The 25,748-nt window shown below is 48.6% G+C and overlaps 1 protein-coding gene across 1 annotated transcript in view; it reads right to left on the minus strand.

Moving 5' to 3' along the window:
* Positions 1-21,091, minus strand: part of Ccdc60 (coiled-coil domain containing 60) — a 65,153-nt gene extending 44,062 nt beyond the window's left edge. The window contains exons 1-3 of the mRNA XM_075976124.1: positions 20,925-21,091; positions 6,116-6,286; positions 2,013-2,120 (exon numbers count right to left, since the gene is read on the minus strand). Of these exons, the coding sequence (XP_075832239.1) occupies positions 2,013-2,120; positions 6,116-6,286; positions 20,925-21,091 (446 nt within the window). The remainder of the gene's footprint in view (positions 1-2,012; positions 2,121-6,115; positions 6,287-20,924) is intronic.
* Positions 21,092-25,748: the final 4,657 nt, after the last annotated feature.

Below are 25,748 nucleotides of genomic sequence, written 5' to 3' on the forward strand. Positions count from 1 at the left end.
AAGCAGCCAAGGTGGGTTCACCCAGCAATCTGTAGACGTGGAATCAATGAGAGGGGGTCCAAGACACTTCAAGCTGAGAAATACATTTATGCCCTTTCTATTCAATATGGCTAGAACCTTTCATGAGTCAAGGAAAAGAAATGGCCATCTTTAGTTTTGGGCAAGAGTTGTCAAGCTATAGCCCAGGAGTGGATTTATCCCTTGTTTCTATAAAGAAAGCCTTATTGGAACACAAACTATACAACCCATCCTTTTGCCTTTCATACTACAACTGTAAAGTAGTTCTGAGAGAGACCATGTGATGTGCAAAACCTAAGACCTTTACAACATACCTTATAGAGTAGCAATAAATATATACTATAGCATCCACTGTGGGTTCACAGCCACAATGGTAGTTTATCTAATATACCTGAGCTTGGAGCCAGGAATTAGAGTCCTATTGTGAGACCTCTGGCAGGGTTCACCTACCCCTGAAGTTTGCTTTCCCCATTTGGCATTGAAGGAAACTTTCTTCTCACTATACTGAAGCCTCATTGTTCAGATCAGATGAATGGGGAGTGTGGCCCATTTCTCTAGGCATGTCTTCCCATCTCCGGATGTATCCGTGGGAATGGTGGGGAGATGGGGGAATGCTTCCAACAGACACTGAGTGAGCATCACAAGGCCTGTTTTCCCAAGGGGATGCTTTAAGGGCTTCCAACTGAGGCTGCCACTGGAGTGCTCATCATAGATAGGGCACCAAGAAACCAGATAATGTCAATCAAAGGTGGGCAGGGGGTCAGTGGGATAAGGTGGGGTTAACCTGGACTATTGAGAAGGGATGAGGGTGTGTTCAGTGTTTGGTGCTGATGACAGTGATGATGGGAAATGATGATGATGGACGATGATGGTGATGGTGGTGGTGGTAACAGCCGCCTGGATCTTTTACCCATCAACTGAGTGCTTTTATTAATAATTTTAATATCTATTCCTGTGACTTTGCTCCTGGGTTACTCTGTGTGCAGGAGCCTTGACTTTCAAAATATGACATGAACTCCCCAAAGGCAAGGCCTTGGGATTTCCTTCCTACAGTGCACATGAAGAGAACTCGGAGTGTGACATCAGACAGACCTGACCTAAAGCCACAGAGGGTGACATGCTGTGTGTGCTTCTGCAGGGGGGTGAGGAAACACCTACGCAGCAGGGATCCCGAGGGCTGAGTGCACGTGGTGTCTACAGAGTGGTAGTTACTGCTGCAAAGGCTGTGGGAGAGTAATAAATCAGAGCGCGCCTGTGCCTTACCCTGAGGCTTGGAGGGACTGTGTAGTTTTGGACTGAGGGGCCATCTGTTCGTGTCTGCAGACATCTGTGGTCGTCACAGCTTGCGGGGTGAGGAGTGCTATTGACATCTGCGGGCAGAGGCCCGGGACGCTGCTTTTAAATATCTGGAGAGCCCTTTATAGCAAGGACTTCGCAGTCTCCAGATGCCAATAGTGCTGAAGTAAGAAGGTTATGCCTCTGCCTGAACTTTTCCAGGTGGAAAGCTGTGGACTTGTAGCTCTCAGAACAGACAGGAGAAGAACCAGATGACAAGGTTTCAGAAAGCGAGTGTGTGCTTAGGAAGTGTGACTAAGTCTCCGTGTGCTATAAGATGAGGAGGCCAGGCCATTAGGCCACAGACCACAGAGACTTTCCTGGGAAACAACTCTCTGAGTCTTCGGGGGGGGGGGTAATCGTGTCCCCCGAGCCTCAGCTGAGATGTGTTTTTGTGCAAGTTCTGCAGCGAGAGCTCAAGACGGATTTTTATCAAGCTTTGCAAACTATTTGTCATTCGAGGGTCTGCCTGGTGAGGGAAGGGGTGACTCTGGCCACATCTGATTTGCCACTGGGGTCTAATCCACCCAATTTATGGTATCTGTTTTCTGTTGGTTTTTATGAGCCAGGTTTGCTGGCTCCAGGTTCCTGGTCCCTTTCAAGAGGACAAAGGAGCAGCTAGGTGGCTCCTGACACGTTAACCCGTGGGGCCTGCTTACACGTGTGACTCAGGCAAGAAGGGAGCGATGATGCAGTTGTGGATGGGTGTGTACGGGCGGATAATGATGCCGGCCTCCAACTTCTTCAGCTTCTCACGCTCATAGGCCCTGAGGGAAGAGCAGAGGGGGGAGCTGAGTGAGCCAGAGGGAGCAGCTTTAGACCGCATCTAGCCAGAGCTTTTCACCTACAGTGTGCCTGGCAACCATGCCAGCTTTCTGGGTGACAATTCTAGAGGCAGTCCATGAACAGAGCATGTTAAGAGAAAACTACGCTTGCCCCACTAGAGGAGCCAAGAAAATAAACAAGGAGGTGAATCCTTTGTTCCAGAAACACCATGCTCGGTGCTGGAAACACTTCCTCAAGATTAAGACATGAAATACTTTTGTATTGGTTCCCACTGTTGTGACAAAGTACGCAAGCGAGGTAGATTGCCGGAGAAAGGATTTGCCTTGCTTGCCTCAGAGTTTCAGTGTATTGTGGCAGGGAGGGGTGGTGCATCATCTTCCCCTGCAGAGGCTCAGGAAGGAGGGAGAGGGAGAGAAACCTGTGGTGACTTGCTCTCTCAGTCTCCCCCTTTTATTCCATCTGGGCCCCCAGCCTGTGGGATGGTGTGGCCCACACCCAGGGAAGATCTCTGGGGAAACCCCCCTCCCAGACACACCCAGAGGTGGGCGCTGCAAATCTCCTAGGTGTTTCTCAACTCAGTCACGCTGCTAGCTGCTAATCCAGGACTGACTGGCACGCTCTTTGGCCGTGTTCTAGGAAGGGTGTTTTGAAACCATGGTTTAGTGTTTTTTTTTTTCCTTTGACCCTCGCAGAACTGGTTATCTCAGTTATAGAAAATGATTTTCTTTCAAATATTCCTGCATCACAGACATTTGTTTCTTATAACTGAATTTAGCTTGCAGGTGTGTTTTAATCAGACTTACGTGTGTGTGTGTGTGTGTGTGTGTGTGTGTGTATGTACACATGCAACTTAACCAACCATCCACATTTTAAATTTGAGAAACTTCATGTTAAACTTGTAAAGCTTTAGTTCTTGAAACCTTACAAGAAGCCTTCACTCTGGGCCGTCACCACCGAGCGTCAGCAGCAACGGAAGACTGGGGTGGGGGTCACTGCTTGTTTGGTTGGGTCATGCACCCCAGGCTTGAGCATCACTGTTTTCCCAGGCAGCTGTTCCCTTGAAGGGTTAATTGTTCAGGATTCTCATCTAAGTGCTTCCCTTACAGGATGGCTGATGGACTCTGGCTTCACTGCTAGCGATAGCTACTGACTGTCTTCTCTATGCAGGGGCAGGCAGCAGATGCAACATCAAAAGAGCCCGACACACCCCTTGCCTCCTGAGGTTTAGAGTCTTGTGGGGATGGGGGGAGTGGGAGTAACCCAGCACACAGTGGGACTCAGGGTGCATAGGGAGAGTACAACATTGGCTGTAGTGCCCTGAGGGAGTCATGACAGTTACAGAGAACAACACCCAGGTTTGTGGATAAACCTCCAATTGAGAGGTGGGTTCCCATGCTTTTCCCCTGTCCTTAGATCGTGGCTCCGGGGTGGGTTGACTCAACAGAAGTTGCCAGGAGTGATGTCATGTCAGATTCAAGGGTGAGAGGCCTCCCCTCCCTGCATCCTGTTGTTAGCCTGCTCTGTGATGAGGCCCACAGAGAGAGGCAGCAGGCCTGTGGGAGGGAGCCATCTCCTTGAGCCTAGCTCACCCTAGCTGGCGCCCAGTGAAGCAGCGACAGCCCTTTGATTGCAGACCTGTGAAAGTAGTATGTATTGCCCTGAGTTGGTAAGTTCTGGAGCTGGCACTTCATGGCTATAGCAGTGGGAACAGAAATAACTACTGAACAGAGATCTGAGGTTGAATGGAATTTAACTAGGTAAATAGAGGAGAGGATGGAGTTAGAATGGGAGGCAGCAGCAGGGGGCACGTGGCCAGAGGGGCTGGAGGAGGCTGTGTGCCACGGAGGCAGAAGCAGCCATCCGCTAACAAGATTGCCTGGGTGGGCCTGTAAGCTCCGCCCATACATTTGCCTTTGTCCACTGAGGAATGGACACCCTCGAGAGGGTGCTGTTGAGTTAAATTTCTCTTTGAAAAAGATCACCTCAGCTTCGTGTGAGGTCATGTTGGCACACACGTGAGAACCGAGCACCTTCCTCTAGGGAATTTGAGGACAATCTTGGGGTCACAGAGATAATTAAAAGAAAATCCCAGAATCTAGGTGCCCCATTTTTCTTGTCCATTGACTCTTGTTTGACCCTAGAGCTGGAAAACAAACAAACTAGAAAAAAAATCTCACTGGCTGTGTTCTGTTTTTCCGGCCTAACCATGTCTCCCGGAGTAAACAGAAATTAAGCCAGTCCTCATATTTCTGAATCTGTGGTTTGATGCCTTCTCTTGGCTCCAGTGATAGACAAATTCCACTCCCCCACCACCTTTTCGAACTGAATCTACGGCTGAAAACCCAGGTCACTGAGCGCAGCGGAGCCGAGCTTGCAGGAAGTGCTTCATTCTCCCATCTCCTGGCTTACTTTGTCAGGCTTGAAACTTTTGAGGGGAATTGCTTAGATCCCAAAGTGTGTGTGTGTGGGGGGGGGGTCGGGATGGGGCAAAAATAATCCCTTTCACTTTGTAAAAGCAAAAGATCAAACACTTGGTTAGAAAACATTGAGGAAGGAACACTTGTATTCTTGCGACTTCTGTATTGGAGTCATATTTGTAGAAGGGGGGGGTTCTTAGATGTAGGCTACCTTCATGGAAAATAAGATTTTTATGCAAAAAATATAAGGTTAACAGAAGCCCAGAGAGATGAAAATCACTTTGTTGTATTAGAGTCGCTGACAGGCGCTGAGCGGTCTTCACACGCTGTGATCTGGGTTGAGCTGCGCATCATTTCATGTAATCCTCAGAGGAAGGTTTTTCAGAATATCACCATTAGTTGTACAGTAAGTAAGCAGCTACCAGGTGATTCTGCTGGGCTGTTCGGGCGAGCGTTGCTAACTGGTTACGGTTGCAGCCGGTTTCTATTGCGTGCCTCCCCTGTTTGCTTTAGTGTTCCCTTTTCATCCCCAGAGTGTGCTCTGTCTTCACAGGATAAGTTTCCTGGAGCATTGTCTGTGATGACTGTTGAAGCCCATAGGCTTTGGGACCACTGGGTTTGTGGCTAAGGATGCTTCTAACCAGTGATGTCAGGGAAAATCTAACAGGTACCATTCAGACCATGTTTCTATCTCAAATGGCTAATGACTTCCCATTTTGTAGGAATATTGCACAGCAGACACTTGCCATGACTTCTGTGTTGGTGCTATGGTTCCTCTTACTGTCTTATCTATGTGAGCACCTCATCACAATGGAGCTGTTTGAGGATGGTCCTCCCCCAGCTGGGAGAAAGGCTTCCTGAAAGGGAAGGGGCTTTGCTCAGAAAACAGACCCTCTTCTGTGTACTGGCTTTGTGTGAGACCAGGGGCTGTAACCGGGGGGTGTAGGGCAGAGATGCTGACGTGGGGTAAAGTGATAAACGCAGGAGTGTGCGTTATGAGTGCCTGGAGAACAGACGGCACAGCAGGTGGTCGTCTGAAAGCTAAAGTACCAGGAGGAGCAGTACTGAAATGGGTGTTGAGCTGGGTGGTGGTGGCACAAGCGTTAATCCCAGCACTCAGGAGGCAAAGGCAGGTGGATCTCAGGTGAATTTGAGGCCAGCCTGGTCTACAGAGCAAGTTCCAAAACTACATGTAGAAACCCTGTCTCAAAAAATAAACAAAACAAACAAACAATAAAACAAAACAAAGAAGAAAAAAAAAAGGAAAATGGGAAGTACTGAGCTTTGGTTGGAAGGGGATATGGAGTGGGATCAGGAAAGGAGATGGAAAAGATGGGGGAGGTGTATTTGGGAACAAGCAAGATTCTTCTGTCGACCTTAGTATCATCAGATAGAAGGGTGGAAAGTGTGTTAGAAGATTCTTCACTTAATGTCAGAGAGTGAGGATGGCCAGGCAGGTTGGACAAGGCTGAAGAAGGAACTGAGTACCAGCCTAGGAAAGGGAAGCCACCCTGACTGAGCCATCAATGCTCAGGGTTCCTGAGGCTGCAGTCACTTACGTCAGCAGAGTGTCCCTGAACTGGAGATCTGAGAACTTCTTGGCTGGTTGGAATTTATTTAATTCTTCCTCCTGCAGCTTCTGGAGTAGCTGTTGCCTCTTTTTAACGGCGCTTTCCTCTTGCAGTATGCTAAAATACCCACGGCCTATCTTCACACACTGCATCAGGAAGCTGGAGAAAGAAGCAGAGGTGGGAGGTGGAGGAGAGAGACAGAGTCAGACAGACATGCAGGTGGATATAAAATGAGGGAGAATAACAGGTGGATGGATAAACAGATGGACAGAGATGAAGAGGCATACAGAGAGGAGGGGGCATAGAAAAGACAAGCTCTTAAATATATTAGGACAACATCCTTCAGTCTTAGGATCAACCATTTCTGAGGTCACCCTCATGCCCACAGAACAGGACCCTTATTAACAGATTGAGTGTGACATGTTCCTCACAGGCTCTTGCTTTTAGTATTTGGCTCTCCAGCTGGTGGTGCTACTTTGGGAGACTGTGGGGCTTTTGAGATGTGGGGGAGTAGCTGGTAAAAGTGGAGTAGCTGGCAGAAGTGGATTGTGGAGGACCTTTGAAGGTCCTGGTTCAGTTTCCTCTCACTGTGCTTCTTGGTTGCCTGAGATGTGAGTGGACTCTCTCACCTGCTCCTGCCACCAGCAACTGAGCTGCACTGTGTCCAGCCATCCCTGCCATGATGGATTGACACTATGAGCCTAAGGAGACCTTTCCTTCCTCAGATGGTTCCTGTCGGCTGTTTGTCATGGCCACATGGAAGAAACGAAGATCCCCTCTGCATTTCCAGAGTCAGGCAGACCTCAGCTTGGGTGCTGCATCCGTCTTTTACTAAGATCAGGGGCAGGGCATTTCATCCCTGGGAAGCTGTGTTCTGCCTCCCAACTGGTGTTTACGGGGTATGTTTCCTCTAGTGAGCTGCTAATGGATGCTGTGAGGAGACATAGAGATCCACAGCCTGGGCTAGGGAGGTGACTCAGTGAGCAAGGTGCCCACCATGCAAGTGTGAGGACCGGAGTTCAGGTCTCTGGAACCATGTAAGACCAGGGATGGCAGCATGCTCCCGGGTGTGCCAGAGACAGGCAGGGCCCTGAAGCTCACTAACCAGCCAGTCAAGCTGGATCGATACACACAGCTGCAGTGAGAGACCCTGCCTCAAAAACTAAAGATGAAGAATGATCAAAGAATATACCCAATGTTGACCTCAGGCCTCCCCATGAATGGAACTCATGAGCACACACCCCAGCATGCAAATGTGTAGAATGTGCACACACCCACAGTACCCATCACACACACACCAGCATGTGAATGTGCACACGCTCACAGTACCCATCACACACACACCAGCATGCAAATGTGCACACACCCACAGTACCCATCACACACACACCAGCATGTGAATGTGCACACACTCCCAGTACCCATCACACACACACCAGCATGCAAATGTGCACACACCCACAGTACCCATCACACACACACCAGCATGTGAATGTGCACACGCCCACAGTACCCATCACACACACACCAGCATGTGAATGTGCACACACCCACAGTACCCATCACACACACCAGCATGCAAATGTGCACACACCCACAGTACCCATCACACACACACCAGCATGCAAATGTGCACACGCTCACAGTACCCATCACACACACACCAGCATGCAAATGTGCACACACCCACAGTACCCATCACACACACACCAGCATGTGAATGTGCACACGCTCACAGTACCCATCACACACACACCAGCATGTGAATGTGCACACACCCACAGTACCCATCACACACACACCAGCATGTGAATGTGCACACGCTCACAGTACCCATCACACACACATTAGCATGTGAATGTGCACACGCTCACAGTACCCATCACACACACATTAGCATGCGAATGTGCACACGCTCACAGTACCCATCACACACATTAGCATGTGAATGTGCACACGCTCACAGTACCCATCACACACACATTAGCATGCAAATGTGCACACACCCACAGTACCCATCACACACACACCAGCATGCGAATGTGCACACACCCACAGTACCCATCACACACACACCAGCATGCGAATGTGCACACACCCACAGTACCCATCACACACACACCAGCATGCGAATGTGCACACACCCACAGTACCAATGACACACACACATTTTGCAAGCAACAGGATTAGAGATTTTCATATATCAGAAGAACAGCGGGTGCCAGGTCCTCAGAGGGGCTTGTCCGTGATCATCGATGGCTGAGCAGGTAGCACTAAGCGTCTGGGGTCTGGCCAAGGCTTCCTTCTTTTCAATTTGTAGACATACTCACATCTGTGAGCTGCTTAGACATCTAAGTTGTTACGTGTAGATGCCTGCTGTACCATGTGACCTGTGTTGGCATTATCAACCACAGTCCATTGATTATCCCTGATGCATATGGCCGCCCTCCTGTCTCTGACCCATCTTTACCAGAGGTAGGATTTGACAGCAATGAGCTGCATAGGAAGGGGTACGTGGGTGTCTGCCTGAGGCACTGTCGGGCAACACAGTGAACTACTGCCATGTTTCCTATATTTACACTTTGGGTCTGAAATTTAATTTGTTCTTCAAATCTTGATAAGCAACCTATATGTGGTTACTTGGGGATACAGTGTGAACAAGACACTAGGGCCTTTTGTACTCATGGCCTCTTACGAGAAAGACACAGAAAGTCAACAATAGCCCAGAGTCACGGGGAGAGAAGATTCCAGGTTTTCAGGGAGGGGCACCTAATTCAGACTAGAGGGCATTGGGAAACCTCTTTCAGGAGAAAGTGATATTTGACTTCCTTCTTCTTCCTGGTGTCTCACTGTGTAGACCACACTGGCCCCAAACTCAAAATTGTCTTGACTCAGCCTCTGAGTCCTGGGATCGCAAGAATACACCGCCATTTCTGGAACTGTTTAATTTCAGATGGAAATCTCAAGCACTGTTACATTTTGCTGTGACAAAGCATTGGGCAAAAGCAATTTATTATTATTATTATTATTGTTTGGTTCTCCGAGACAGGGTTTCTCTGTATGGTTCTGGCTGCCCTGGAACTCGCACTGGAGACAGAGTATTTCAGGTGGCAGCCAGGTGATTATTGTCATTGTGTCATTAATTGTCATTGTGCCAGAGTCTCTGGCTGGCCTTGACTGAAAACCTATTTCAGACATCAGTGTTGGGGACGGGCTGTACCAAGCATCAAGCATCGGCGTATGGAAGGTTCAGATAGGTGGGAAAGAATTGCACACAAACAAACGCGCTCCCCACAATTGCCAAAGGCTGTTGGGGGGTTTACCCAGAGAAACTGGGAGGAGGGCCTTCCTGGAGGAGGTGACAGGTATGGCTAGCAGGAGCTCACCAGGAGGAAGTGGGATCGGAGCGCTGATGATGAACTGGCCAGCTTACATGCAGAGCCCAGTCCACAGGTGGCTTGCTGTGGGGGAGCTGAAGCCCAGACCTTGCTTCCTGAAGTGAGCCTGGATTTCGGAGCTTCGGGGACTGTGCCTTCTAAAGATGTTTCGGGAATCTGCGAACATCTCACTGAGTGTTTGTGGGTGACTTTCTAAGCTAGTGAGTTCCACAGACAGGCTGGAGCTGGAAAACTTGAGGAAACCACTGAGTTTTCAGCCCTTCTCCAGCCAAGGCAGTCTGAATCCCAGATACTCTGCCTTCTGGAAGGGCCCAAGAGACAGGTGAACAGGGTTGGTGCGGGGATAGTCTAGACCGGATGCCAGACATCCCAGTCTATTCCGGGAACTTCAGACTGTGGGATCATTGAATGAGGTGTTCCCCAGATACCGCGGAGGCCCATTTAAAAATGCTTAATTTTATCTTGCAGATTCTCATTTAATTCCCTGTATGTTTCCTCCATCCTCCTCCTCATTATTGCTGATTGCTGATTACCAGGCTGTAAGCAGGATGAGAGCTATTTGCGGGGAAGAACAGCTTTTGGCTTTAAATCCGTTCTGGGTGGTGGTGGGGCTTTTGCTCACTGCTTCACAGGGTGGAAAGCTCCTTTAGCTGACATCAAAGAGAAGTGACACGCAGGGGGTGATTGTAGGCACCAGGGAAGGAGGCAGCTTACACAATGTAAAGTGTCCTCTGCCAGACACAACTTCCTCACTGTTGCATGGGGCGGTGCTTGCATTTTCATGTTCTCTGTAGGGGAGCTCACGAGTCCATTGGAAGCCAGTGGGAGGATGGCTTGCTGTGCTTACGGAAGACTCTGCATGGCTCAGGAGGATGGGGCAGAGGAACAGAAGCATGCCTTGAGAAGACAGAGGAAGGGATAGGTTCAAGTGCGAGTTTTGCTTTGTTACTTTTTGGGGTGTTGTGTGTGTTGTGTGCGTATGTGTGTGCAGTGTATGCATGTGTGTGTGCACGTGCCTGTGTGCAGAGGCCAAGGGAGGATGCCCTGTGTCCCGCTCTCTATCAATTTGTATCTTATTTCCTTGGCATAGATTCTCTCACTGATCCTGGAGCTAGGCTGGTGACCAGGGAACCCCAGTAGTCCCCCTGCCTCCTCCACGATGGTGGTGTTGGTGTCACAGGCAGGAGACTACCCTGGCTTCTTATGTGGGTTCCCGGATTTTAACTTGGGCCCTCACACTTATGCAGCGCACGACGGAACCTGCTGAGCTTTCTCTCTGTCCCTTGGATGGGTTTCAAAATAGCATTTGTTTTTATTTTTAATTGACATAATGATTGCACATGTTTTTGGGGTGCAGTGTGGTATCTCTGCACAAGTATGAATGGGTCATGACCATTCAGGGTAGGTGGCATGACCATCACCCCAGATGCTGCCTAGTTTTTGTGTTGGGAACATTCCAGCTCTCCTCTATGAGCTGTTTGCAAACACTCGGTTAGTGGTTGGCAATCAGCTACATCCTTCAGTGCTGTGGAGCCCCTGCAGTCCCAAGGCACCCCTGCGCCATTAGCCATCCTCTCCCCATCTTCCCTCGCTCATTCCCAGCCTCAGGTAATCACCATCTTGCTCCCTAATTCTAAGCCACTGACAGTTTTAGCTTCTGCTTATTTTAGGGCACCCCGCATTTGCTGTCCTGCACCTGATCCACTTGGCCCAACACAATCCCCTGCGCTTTCCCTGGGGTAATTATAAATAGTAAGTTCAGCACTTGGTTTAATTGTCAATTTGACCTTGTAGAATGAAGGGGAGCTGGCCCTCTGGGCACGCCTGTGGGGAATGATCTTGATTATGGTAACTGAGATGAGACAAGCTATCCCAATGACGGGTGAGATCATTTCATGGGCCGTGTCCTGTGCTGTATAAAAGTGGAGAGATCTGATTTAGTACTAGCATGCTCAGTGTATGCAGTCAAGCTGTCTTCTTCCTGGCTGAGGGTGTGGCCAACTGAAGAGCTGTCACTGTAACTTCCCCCGCCATGGTGGACTATAACCCGAAGCCATGAGCTGAGATCAATCCCCTTTTCCCTTGCGTTGCTTTGGTCAGTGTATTTCATCACAGCTGCAGGGGAAGACTACGAGAGACACATGTGTACGTATTCATTTGAAAGCATCTCACAGTGGAATCCTGGCTGGCCCCTCCATCTTGGGATCCTGCTGCATCCAATTTCCAAGTGCTAGGATTACAGGCTTGGCCACCTCAGCTGGCTTACGGAGCAGGTGAGCTTCAACTGTTTCAGTTCCAAATAGGACAGGCATTCATTAGCTCATGCCTCAAGAGGCTGTTGGGGGGATTCAGTGAGCCCTTGAATGTAGTGAGTTTAGTTTAACACCTATGACATAGGACCCAGTCATGGGGAGGGATGCTTTTTTTTTTAAAGATTTATTTATTTGTTTTATGCATGAGTGCTCTATCGGCATGCCTGACTTTATGCCAGATGGAGCGTCAGATCCCACTAGAGATGGTTGGGAGCCACCGTGTGGTTGCTGGGAATTGAACTCAGGACCTCTGGAAGAACAGGTGCGCCATCTCTCCAGCCCCGGGGAGGGATGCTTATTATGGTCAACCTGCTTAATGGTCCAGAGAGGCCAGTGTGATTGACAGACGAGAAAACAGAGGGGGAGGGTCATAGCAGGTGAAAAGTACAAGAGAAGGCATTAGAAAACCCAGGCCTTTAATGAAACCAGATCCCAAGCAGACCGGGCTGAGAGCAGGGTTGGAGCAACATCCACCCCAGCTGCCCACTCACTGTCAAGATAACTCAACTTTGGATACACAGTATCCAAGACTCACATCCTTACCCAGTGACTTTGTGGCTTCTGCTACTTAGTCTAAAGTTATGCTCCCAGAACTCTGTCATGTGGCACAGGTCACACATGAACCAAGCTTGCTTCCTGGGGGTGCAGGACTGCGCCTTCCTCTGAGGGCTTTGAAGAATAAACATTTGCTTGGTCTCTTGCGTCTGAAATTCTCTGCTTCAGACCTCTTCTGTAGTCAGTGCTTTAAAGACCCTAAAAGGATGGTCTGATTTCTTTGCTTCTCTCTCCTTCTCCCCCTCCCTCTCCCCCCTCTTGCCCCAGTGCCAAATCTACAGAGAAAACAGTAGGGTTGTTTCCTAAACATCATCTCCATCTCCAGGCTCCAGGCTCACATATTCAGTCGAAAGCGCTGGGTTTTTGTATCTCTTGCTGCTTGGTAAGCTGGCTTACCCTTGGGTCTGTGCTGTAGAATATATTTTAACACGTGGTGTGTTTGTTTATGCTGCTTTTGTTTAACTCCATGAAGCTGTGATTCTTTGCCTGTCTACAACACCTGATGGTCTAACAAAGAGCTGAATGGCCAATAGTGGGGCAGGAGAAAGGACAGGCGGGGCCAGCAGGCAGGCAGAGAGGATAAATAGGAGGAGAAATCTAGGAGAGGGAGGAGCAAGAGAAGAGAAGGAGAGGAGGATGTCAGGGGCCAACCACCCAGCCAGCTAGGGAGTAAGAGCGGAAGTTAAGACATACAGAAGAACTGCTAATAAGCCCAGAGGCGAAAGATAGGATAATTCAAGAAATGCTGGCCAAGAACAAGTCAAGCTAAGGCCAGGCATTCATAAGTAACAATAAGACTCCATGTGTGTGATTTATTTGGGAGCTGGGCGGTGGACCCGCAAAAGGGTCAAAAAAGTCCAAAGAGCAAAAGGCTAAGAGTAAAACAACCAACACCTGGTGTGCAGTCAGCCTTCTTCTCCTGGGGTCACGTTCTGCCCATCTAAGACCAAGCCGTAGCTCAGCAAATGTTCTCCTTGTCTGTCCTGTGTATTCAAGGTGGGGTATCCTTCCCAGTGGGGGCTCCTGGGTTGATTAGACGTGAACACGATGCTGTGCATGTGTGTGGAGGGAATCTTCTCGCTCGGGCCTATGAGAAGAGTGATAGCCACAATTATCTCACTAGACCCAGAAGAATGAGAAAGGCGGGAGCATATGCACAGGAGCCCAAGAACCCCAATGAGGTCACCTGATCCTAGAAACAAAGGGAGCATGTGCACAGGAGCCCGAGAACCCCAGTGAGGTCACCTGATCCTAGAAACAAAGGGAGCATGTGCACAGGAGCCCGAGAACCCCAGTGAGGTCACCTGATCCTAGAAACAAAGGGAGCATATGCACAGGAGCCGGAGAACCCCAGTGAGGTCACCTGATCCTAGAAACAAAGGGAGCATGTGCACAAGGAGCCCGAGAACTCCAGCCGAGATCACCTGACCCCAGAAACCTACATCTTACAAAAAATATGTATTGAAGATACTGAATTTTGGGAAGGCAGCTGATTACACAGCCCCAGGGTGAAACGGATGATTAAAACATCCACTGTAAAAATGAAATATTGTCTTATTGAAAAAAAAAAGAAAAAGAGGTGATGTGGGAAGTCTTTCTGTGTATGTGTTGCTCTTATTGATTAATGAATAAAGGTACTTTGGCCTATGGCAGGGCAGAATATAGCCAGGCTGGAAGAGATATAGAGAGAGTAGGCAGAGTCAGGGAGATCCCATTTGGCTGCTGAAGGAGGAGGACACGCTGGAACCTTACCAGTAGGCCACAGCCTCATGGCATTACACAGATTTATAGAAGTGGGTTAATTTAAGATGTAAGAGTTAGTTAATAAGAAGCCTGAGCTAATACACCAAACACTGTTGTAATTAATATAGTTTCTGTGTGGTTATTTGGGTCTGGGCTGCTGGGAACAAAAGAGCAGTCTCTGTTTACAAAGAGGAAAACATCTCTTATTTAATATTTAATCTTATTAGATTAAATATGATTATATGTTGATTCCATGTTAGAGGTGTTAAAATGTGGGAAAAATAAGCTTTTTTGACATGATAAGACATGTTAGGAAGAAAGCAGTTAACCTGGGCCATAGTAAAAGGGGGCCAGTAGTGAAGGGTGGGGCTATCAGGTAAAATGTCTGCTCTTCTCTGTAGGATAAAAGTCCCTCCACCCTGTGGTGTTGTGTTTATCAAACAGCTAGGTTGGACATAACAAGGGCATTTATTTCTGTTGGTTACTTTGCTTTCAGGACACAGAGTCTCAGGTTTCCCAGGCTGGCTTTGAACTTGCTGTGTAGCTGAGGATGGCCTGGAACCTCTGACCCTCCTTCCTCCACCTCCTGAACGCTGGCTAGAGCACAGACCACCATGTCCTGTTTCATGCTGTGCTGGTCATACCCACTAAGGTCACATAAGGTCATACCAACTAGGCTGCATCCCAGCCCATGGCTGCTAGCTTTTTTAACCAGCTTCACCTACTGGGAATGCTGCTGTTTGCTTTCCTGGTCCACAGAGTGTTCTGGTAGCATCAGCAGCTCCCAGGAACTAGTTAGGATGGAAGGCCTCCTCAGAATGGTTTGACTTACCACAATTTCCCCTGGGATGATGTTTTGAATGCCTGGTCCCAAGCTGGTGGCACTATTTTGGAAGGTTCTAGAAACTTTGTGAGGTGAGGAGGTCCAGGAGGCAGGAAAATGTCCTTAAAGGTTAAACACACCCTGCTTCCTGGTCCACTGTGATGGGATCAGCCTCTGCCACACACTCCCACACACTGCCAGGACTAAGTCAATCCACCAAGCCCTCCTGCCACAACAGACTGGAACCTTCTGAGATGATGAAGCACGATAACCCTTTCTTCCCGTGTGTGATCTTCGTCAGGTCGCAGCAATACAACAGTGACACCTGAATTTAGATGCACCCCTGGGTGATCAGTGAGCGCCCTGCAATTTTAGGAACCTCCGTCCAGCCATCCTCTTTTGCTTCTTATGAAAGAACTCTCTAAAAGGTAGTAGTCTGTCTGACTCATTGGTACCTGCTCTCCTTTCTCAGGTTTGAAAAGTAAGATTTTGACACACGCTGGCCATCGGGTCATCTTGGAAGCTCTTTCCGGGTCCTTGGATTGGATGGTTCCATCCTAGGAGGGCGCTCTGTGAGTTCTAAGCCTCCTGTGAGCTGAATCAGACTCCAGCCCCAGAAGCACTGGATGTCTCTGTATTTCTTCTGTTCCTGCTGCGGGAGGCCTGTGCTCCTGTAAACTAATTGCAGTCTGCATCCTGTATCAAGTCTCTAAACTCACCGTCTGCCTGCAGAGGTGCACCCTTTTATGTGGCTATGCATTTCCGCTTTCTCCTTGTTCCTCACAGCCCCCTCCCCATCCTGTTACCCCCGATTTCCCTTTAGATTCTGCATAGACATGGTATGACGCAATTTTTTTTGTGACTGACTTAGGTCACTCCACACAAACACCTTCTGGAATTGAAGGGAACCAGGACTGGGAGCACCCGGCATGCAGCTGGTTCTCATAGGAGGTTCCAGAGTGCTGTAGAGCTGAGGCAGGGTGTGTTGGGAACGAACAAGTGTGTGTGTGTGTGTGATGTGTGTGCCGTGTGTGTACATATGTGTCCAGTCTTTCTGTTAAGGAGGGAAGAAGACTAGCTGGGTCACTTTGTTGAGGACTAACAGCCCAAATGCACCTAAAAAAAAAAAAAAAAACCAATCCGACTTTTAATGGTGCTTTGGTTCTGCACCCAGCTATGGTTCTGCACCCAACTTTTAATGGTGCTATGGTTCTGCACCCAGCTATGGTTCTGCACCCAACTTTTAATGGTGCTATGGTTCTGCACCCAGCCAGTTTTCACTCATATTTCCCGTCTCCACCTACAAGAAATATGAGGCTATAAAGCCAGGAGTGCTTTGATGGGGAAGGCTGAATGACATTAAGATGGACAAACACTCCTGGCAATTGGATTTCAGGGTGTCCTGCTCTTGCAGAAGGTTATTGCCTACATGGGAAATTTTCACTTAACAAATTTTACTGTTTTCAAATAATAGCAGATAAATCAGTGTATTCCCAGCGTGCGGAGGCTGGAAGCTTAGAGAGCCTGCTTCATCTGGCTGGCTTACGCCTTGCTCTGTCGATCCACCCAGACGTATTGATTTTTGAGGAGAGCGGGGCAAGTGTGATGGAGAGTGGGCAGGATCTAAAACACCATCCTCCGCTTCTTGACTACTCAGGCAAGCTCGATGGGGCGGATTAATAACACAGCCCTGGTTTGGAGACATCAGAGTATATATTTTACATTTAAATTCCCTCCATTAGAATGCCCTGTTTATACAATAACTTAATAAATCTGGTCTGGCTGCCAAATTGACAAGAAGGTGAGAATCATTCATTAAAATGCAAATGCAATTGAGATGAAATTTGGGATATATTTATTACAGTAATTGAACCTCACTCATCTGTAATCATAACAGAGTTGGAACTGCCTTTCAGACAAAGGGACGGTGTGTATGAGCCCCTCCTGAGTTAACATCTTTGTCAGCGTGCAGATCAAAGCCCTCTCATATGTGCTAACGCTTCGCAGGGCGGCATTGCCCTCTTCTCGCTAGGACAAGACCCCCCCAGACACAGGTCAACTACACACACAAAGGGTTGCCCTGGCGGCATATTGTGTGAACAGCAAATTGGCTAAAAGCAAATCTGAGTGCTTATCGCGACCCTCTTCTGATTAAGCCAAACCCCTGGGTTGTTTGCTGATCGTCGAACATAAGCATGCAGGTGGGGGGTGCCAGGTGGGGGATTCCTGGAGTCAGGACTTCACCACTCAGACCACATCCAAGATGGATCTCCTTCCTGAATGACTGAACGATGGGCAAGCAGTTGGCATGTGAGACCTGGAGGACTTGAGCTCGAAGAAGGTGGTTGCCATTGGATACAAACAGGCATCTTCTGCAGCAGCTGTAGGAGGTGCCTCATGATGGCTCAAGTGAGACTCTGATCCAGGCACAGTAGTCACCTCAGTGTCCCCTCCCGTGCTCTGTGATGTCACAGTTTTCCATCCTCTGCTTATGAGGAAAAAAACCACAAAGAGGTCCAGTAGGTGAGGCATGGAGCGAGCAACCAGGGCAGTCTGAATTCAAACCTCCACAGCCTGACTCCAAGGAATGGCACCGAACAGCACAAGGAAGTGGTGTTGGCTTTGGACCAGTTAGTTGCTTCCTTGTTACCAAAGCTTGTGACCTTGGGTGAGTCATATCACCCCTTTGAGGTCTGTCTTTCTCACTGTAAAGCTGGGACTAATGGATACCAATCTCTTATGGTTTGAATGTGAGTTTCCCCTCCCCAGCCCCTGCCCCAGGCACATGAGTGAAGGCTTAGTCTCCAACTACTGTGCTGTTTGGGGAGGGTTTGGAGGCCTTGGGAGGTGGGACCTAGCAGGAGGAAGTATGGGGGAGAGGTTTTGGTGGTTATACCAGAAGCCCTATGTCTCTGCTTCCTGTCAGCCTAGAAGTGAAGGACAGACTCTGGCTCACACTGCTGCCTCTGAGGTGATCTGCTCAGTACACGAGGTCAAGAAGCCATGGGCATAACCCTCTGAGAACATGACACAAAATTCATCTCCCTGGCTGGGGGTTGACCCAACAGCAAAGTGTGTGCCATGCAAGACTGAGGAACTGAGTTCAGATCCCTGGTAACTGGGTGAAAAGTCAATGAGGCATCATTCACCTTTAACCCAAGCTCTGGGGAAGCAAAGAGAGTGAGACCCAGAAAGACATCCAACATTGACCTCTGGCTTCATCCTGTGTGTGTACATACATGAAACACCCCACAGTGCACATGGACACAACACTTACACACTAAAATATCTTTCCTCCTCTAAGCTTTTTGGTCAAATATTCGGTCAACACCCCATCCTAGGGTGTTGCTGAAGATTATATATGACAAGCAATTGTGAGACTGGATGGGTTTGATTGACAGCATCAGCTACTGCTTTTTTCTTCACCGCCATCATTCATCGCCGACTGGCACAATCGTTGATGCCTCGGGCGCTGTTAAGACTCTTGACTTGTTTGTCGCCAGGGCGATGGTTTGACTGCAAGCCCTGCAAGGCTTCTGGGCAGTGACACTTGTGCTGAGTGGCAAGCTTAGGAGGTTACCTTCCAGGAGGGATGGCAGGAACAGTCTAACCAGACCACAATGACTTGGGGATTTGGCGAATTGCGTTATGAAACGATCCACAAAGGTCTGTGAATCTGCTGTGTAGAGCGGTGGTGGGATTGAATGCTTGGTTCTCAAGTAGTAATGAAATTTATTAAACTAAAGGGCCGGGGAATTAACCCTGCTCCACTGAAGAAGGAGCTGTATGCAGACGCCATCTCATTATTTTAAGTGGTTTTCTTTTCTGGGTTTTAATTTAACCTCAATCGCTGGTTGTCACTAAAGAAAATAAAGAAAGAGAGGAATGAGGAGAAAAGAATAAAGGGTGGAAGGATGGAAGGAAGAGCCTGAGAGGCTCGTGCCAGCGCCTGGGAGGTTTTTCACAGGGGCCAGATGATCAGCGACTCAAACCTATTGGTTTAGACTGAGCAGACAGAGGTCACAGGTCACGGACTCTGTTAGACCTGGGAGTCCCACTTAAGGGGAGTTCATAGCTAGCCATGCATCATATCTGATTGTGCATTCAGCCCCTGTAAGTGTTTCTTGGTTTTCACTGGGGCAGCATAGGTGTCGAAGGCCCAGGGAACACTGCAGAAGAGGGATGGGAAGGTGGCCATAACTGGAAGACAGAGAAGAGTCCTGTGAATTGTTGCCTTAGGGACAAGACATGGTTTTGCAATTGTGAACACGCAAACAGCAGTTGTGGCTACCCACACTCGTTTGTGCACAAGACACATGCACACACATATACATCCATATACACAATACACACATATACATATACAAATATATATACATGCACAAACACATACATATATATACATACACACACCACATACATATACAGATGTGCACATATACACATACATATACTTACACAGACACAGACACACACACAACAAGGAAGTTAGGAAGTAGCAAGGTGATTAGTAGGGAAGGAGGGATGAATATGAGTTGGGGATAAGAAAGACTAGTGGGGTGACTTTGATCCCAATACACACATAAACTGTCAAAATGATAAAGGAAAAACCTCCTGACAAGTGAGGTTTTAGTGTTAAAGAGGCCGCCTATGATGTTGTTTGTAGGTATTCTGTAGTCTTTAGACCAGAAAAGTTCCTATAGGAGTTCTTTAAACAAAGTCAGATCAAAACTGCAAGTTAGAGGCTGGGGAGATAGCTCAGTGGTTAGGAGTGGCCTGCTGCTCTTGCAGAGGACCCAGGTTCAATTCCCAGCACCCATGTCTGGCATTCAGTTCCAGGGGATCTGAAAACCCTCTTCTGGCTTCCACAGGCACCTATACACTTGTGGCACACATTCATACACACACATACACACACACTCACACACACACACACACACTCACACACACACCCCTTTACAAAATAAAACCCCTAAAATCAAGGGGGAATTTGAAATTTGAGTCTCTGTCCCTGTTCTGTGACCACTCAAAATACAAATTTACTGCACAACAGTCCCCAGAGCCCACAAACTTTACCTGAAGGTCAGCCACCAAACCCAAGCGTGTGTGAGGAGGCAGCATACACTCAGGGGAGGTTCAGCTGGGATGTCCAGGCTCTGATTATAATTATTAACAACTAGCTGTGTGATAGAAACAGAACTGATCACTCTGCTTTGCCAGCTGGGGATACAAACCATGACCACTAGAATCTCTACACCACCACCGTCAGCAGCTCTTCTTGCACACTGCACACATCAGCACCACCAGCATCCTCACCACACACATCAGCACCTGTATCATCACCTCCACCAGAGTCCTCACCTCACACGTCAGCAATGTATCATCACCTCCACCAGAGTCCTCACCTCACACGTCAGCAATGTATCATCACCTCCACCAGAGTCCTGACCACACACATCACCTCCACCAGCATCCTCACCACACACATCACCTCCACCAGCATCCTCACCACACACATCACCTCCACCAGCATCCTCATCACAGACATCACCTCCACCAGCATCCTCATCACACACATCACCACCTGCATCATCACCTCCACCAGCATCCTCATCACACACATCACCACCTGCATCATCACCTCCACCAGCATCCTCATCACATACATCACCACCTGCATCATCACCTGTATCAGCATCCTCATCACACACATCACCACCTGCATCATCACCTCCACCAGCATCCTCATCACACACATCACCACCTGCATCATCACCTCCACCAGCATCCTCATCACACACATCACCACCTGCATCATCACCTCCACCAGCATCCTCATCACACACATCACCACCTGCATCATCACCTCCACCAGCATCCTCATCACACACATCACCACCTGCATCATCACCTCCACCAGCATCCTCATCACACACATCACCTCCACCAGCATCCTCATCACACACATCACCACCTGCATCATCACCTCCACCCGCATCCTCATCACACACATCACCACCTGCATCATCAACTCCACCAGCATCCTCATCACAAACATCACCACCTGCATCATCACCTCCACCAGCATCCTCATCACACACATCACCACCTGCATCATCACCTCCACCAGCATCCTTATCACAAACATCACCACCTGTATTGGCTCCAAGCCTGATTTCTTAGTGATTCTGCAAGACTGTATTATCATATCTGGCTTGTGAAAGATAGATACGGTACATTGGAAGGATTTTTTATTTTACTTTAGTTTTTATTTATTTATTATTTTTATTTTTTGGTTTTTCGAGACAGGGTTTCTCTGTGGTTTTGGAGCCTGTCCTGGAACTAGCTCTTGTAGACCAGGCTGGCCTTGAACTCACAGAGATCCGCCTGCCTCTGCCTCCCGAGTACTGGGATTAAAGGTGTGCGCCACCACCGCCCGGCTTGGAAGGATTTTTTAAAACTACCAAATGAATCCAATGCAGAATTCTCAGTTGAATATTTAAGCACCTTTAGAATGAAGAAAGATTGGTCCTTGCTACCTAAGCACTTTATGGCTAGTCATCGGGTCCACAGCAAGACCACTCATCATGCAGGAGGCAAACCCTGATGAGGAGAGGGTGGGAAAAATAAGATGCAAAAATTGTGAATGTCTATGAAAAACAGGAATCCTTTGGAGGCAGACACACGCTTGACTCCTCACACCATCTTCTCCCTCACTGTCTGGTGCATAGTAGGAACCTCAGAGGAGACACATGTTAGACCCCCTACATCCTCTTCTCCCTCACTGTCTGGCACACAGTAGGGACCTCAGAGGAGACACACATTAGACCCCTACACCTCCTTCTCCCTCACTGTCTGGCACACAGTAGGGACCTCAGAGAAGACACATGCTAGATAGACTTCTACGTCCCCTTCTCCCTCACTGTTTGGCACACAGTGGGGACCTCATATTATTTTCATCACCAATGAACAAAACAACCAATTTACTAAGCAAAGAAAAGAAAGGAAGATTAGGTCGGCAATTTCATTTCCTGTTTATGGTCCGTTTTATATTTCATTCGATTGTAACCCCAAGGCTGAGTATCGACAGTTCTGTTATTATCTATTGCCATAATTAGAGGCCAGCACCTCTGGCCACACTTCTCATGATTCACTGGTTCACACAAGACACCCGGCTTTCTCTGCGGATCGTACAAATCTCTCCCCTTTTACAAATTTACTGTCACTGAGTAAACGTGACCTAACCGCTTGCTGTTTGCACGCTTCCTGCCTGGTGCTCAGTGCAGTTTATCCCCCCCCCATCCTCCCTCCATCCCAGATAACTTTAGCAGGCACAGCTACTTTGCACAACTCAGGACAGACACAAACACTGACACTGGTCCTTCCCTTCAAAACTGTCCACTGTAGATAGATGCTGTCTGGCCTGGAGCCCTCACATCCTCCCTCCGTGTGCTCCTGGCTTGCTGTTGGGCACTGCTGTCCCTGAACCACATCGGAGGCTGAACAAAGGATCTGTGGAAGACTCTGGTTTTCAAAGGTGCAGAGAGAGGGGCATCCTAGAGACAGTTAGAGACAGAACCTGGACTGTTGTAAGGGGAGTGGGAAGCCCCTGGGTTCTCAACATCGTGTGCCAACGTAGGCACTGCTCAAGGACGTGTGTAGACTGGTGCATCTACCCAGAGACTGACAGCTTTACAAACGGCAGAGAGTAGCCAGAATGGTCCTGGGTCTCTATCCTGTTCCACTGGTATGTAGTCTTTCTACCTTACACCAATGATAACTCCTAAACACAAGGACTTCCTGCTTCCATGCTGGCTGGATCCCTTTGGTGTCAGTTCCCAAAGTGTCTCACCCAGGGCCAGGCTTCTGTGCCACAACCTTAGCTGTTATTTCCTCTCCCTCCTAATAGACCTTCTTACCCCTTTCTCTGTCCTCTCTCCTATCTTTCTGTGACTGGATTTGGACTCTCCTGAGAGATACACCTCTGGGTGTGTTTGTGAAGCGATTTCTGGAGAGACTTAACTAAGGGAGGGGACACCTACCTTGAATGTGGGCACCACACCCTGTGAGACAGGGAGGACACACGCTGAGCATTGGCACTCATGTCTCCTGACTGAGAGCAGAAAGTGACTCTTCAGATGTGACTGCTTCCCTCGCATTCTTGCTGTGTGTCCTATGTTCCCCATTACACTGTGAGCCACCTCAAATTCTTGTTCCCTTAGGCTGCTCCTGTCACAGCAGTGAAACAGGTGACAGGTTGCTTTCCTGTCTGCACAGTCCCTGTCTTCCAGTCTGCAGTTCAGCCCAGGCTTGTCCCTCCTTAACCTCTTCATTGCCCCCAGCTTTCCTAGCACCAGCAAGCACTGTGCCCTGCAGCCCTGCCTTTCCATATGTCCCCGTGCTTTGGTCATACCGTAACCCATGACACTTTTCCGGATTGTCGTCACCCCTCAGATTTTGCTTACTCACAAGCCCTACCACCCATGCTCACTGGCAGCGGCCCAGTGGGGTGAGCTGCCCCTGGGCCTGTGTACCTGTGGACTGCCAGCTGCCTTGCGTGGCCACAGGGTTCCCCGTCCCACTCCAGTGCTAGAGTGAGCTCTTGGGGAACCAGCACTTTGTAAACTCTGCTCTGTGTGCTGGCGTGGGGATTTTCACGTGGGGTGTGCTCCACAGAACACTGCTGCATGGCTAATGAGGCCGCTTGGGATTCTTGAATTTATAATAACAATTAAGCCCACGCCGACTTTGCCTGGCGTATAATGAGGGCATTTCTGGGCACACTCCCTTGCTCTTTGGGTGGAGCAGGCTGTAGAATTGTTTGTGCAGGAGCAGAGTGTTGGAAACAGTATCGAGAGGAATGGCTTACATACGTATATGTACATATAGATACACACACACACAAACATATATAAGGTATAAAAACAAATACACAAATATATATACACATACACACATAAATAATTTCTTTTCATTTACTGGGAGAAATGATCAAATGGAATGGCCCTCTGCATGACACTGAGGAACTTATTTCTTTTTTTTTTTTTTTTTGAGGAACTTATTTCTTTACACCATGATACAGCCTCTGACCTACTGCCCCATGGGAGATATATGTGGTGCCTAAACCCCCAAAGGAAGGGCAGATCCAGTGTTGATACCAGGTCACACAGCATGTGTGCATCCTCTCTCTGTCCACAGAGATACCACAGTCCCTGGAAATACTCCACAGTGGTTGTAGTGGAAGAAACTTATGGTTATCTTGTTGGAGGAGGATGCTGACCATGACTGCAACCTCCCTCCCACTCTCCTCCCCTCCCCTCCCCTCCCCCTCCTACCCAACACACTTCTCAGGTGAGCAGGTGCCTCGGCTCAGGGCTCCTCTTTAATTAATGTGAGTCAGCATTTGTACAAGAAGACCCGGATCTCTTCTGGAAGAAGAGGAAAAAAAAACCCCGCTGAGCGTCAACAAACAGTTCTCTGCGCATCCCAATTAGGGAGATTGCTGGAAGGCAGCTGGAGCCCCACCGTGGCTCTGTTTCTAAGCAACTGCCACTAGAAGTTCTCAACCTCATCCGAGAGGGAACATCACCAAGCCTAACTTGTTAACGAGCATATCGCATATCGTATTCTGCCTCTTCCTGCCCCCTCCCTCCCTCCCTCTGTTCTTGTCTATTTTACCCTCATCACATTTAGAAGCAGACTATGGCTTCGGGAGGTGTGTGTTGATGAAGCTGAGTATCCTCGAGGGTAGAGGCCCTGGCAGAGAGCTCAGGCTCGCAGGATCCCCTGATGAGAGCCATCATTTATGGTGCATGTTCTCTGTGTCCTGTGGGACTCCTGTCTTTTGCATTAATCCACTGAATTCCCGCAATGACCTCATCATTTGCGGGTACTATCATTTCAGAGATGGGAGGAGGGAAACCACTTGCCTAGCCTCACATAACGGGAAGACGACCACGCCAAGATTTCGACTCTGTCTGTTTGAATCCCAGAGCCACTTCCTCTCCCCATCCCTCTTCCTGTACTCCCCTTTCTTCTCCTCCTCCCATTGTATATATTTAAGATGAATAACTTCATGGCCCTATATTTGCACACAGGAAATAGTCACCATTGTCAAGATAATTAGCACATCCACATTTCCCCCCTCCCCCTCCCTTCAGTGGTGAGAACAGTTGGGATCTAACTGGTTAGTCGATTTCAAGCATTCAATGCAGCATAGGATCTGGACCCCAGCACGTCCTGCTACCTGTCAGCATCCAGCCAGGCACCTGCCACTGGCAAGCAGAAGTGCTGTATCGCGGGTGGAGGCAGAGTAGACATCACCTTTCAGCTCTGGGATGAGCTAGTGCCATGTATGAGCCATGCAGATAGGGATGCAAACCTCACCCCACAAGAGCCATCATTTTTCATTGGGTTCCAAGTGCTTAATGACTAAATGGAATGGGAGGGGTTGCTCTTCCCAGACCCACCAGGGTGGGCATTTAAAAATGCATTAGGAGGAGAGAGTAGCATTCCCCCGGACACACAAAGTCTGAAGCACCACTGGTTTATAATTTCAGGACAGACAACAGAACAAGGCATGGGACCACCAGCCGGAATTCTGCCCGGCTGACAGTTTGATGGCTGTCTGGAGACAGTCATGTCCTTAGGAATCTGCAGTGGCTTTCCCCTAAATAATATTCATAGAGGGGGAAGTGGGAAGGGGTATGATCAATTGCTTCTGTTAATAATTCACAATATCACTTTGTCTGTCACCACGAGAAAGCTTCTGATGGCCTCCAAAACACAGG

The sequence above is a fragment of the Microtus pennsylvanicus genome, chromosome 1 (assembly GCF_037038515.1).
Source record: "Microtus pennsylvanicus isolate mMicPen1 chromosome 1, mMicPen1.hap1, whole genome shotgun sequence".
Lineage (NCBI taxonomy): Eukaryota > Metazoa > Chordata > Mammalia > Rodentia > Cricetidae > Microtus > Microtus pennsylvanicus.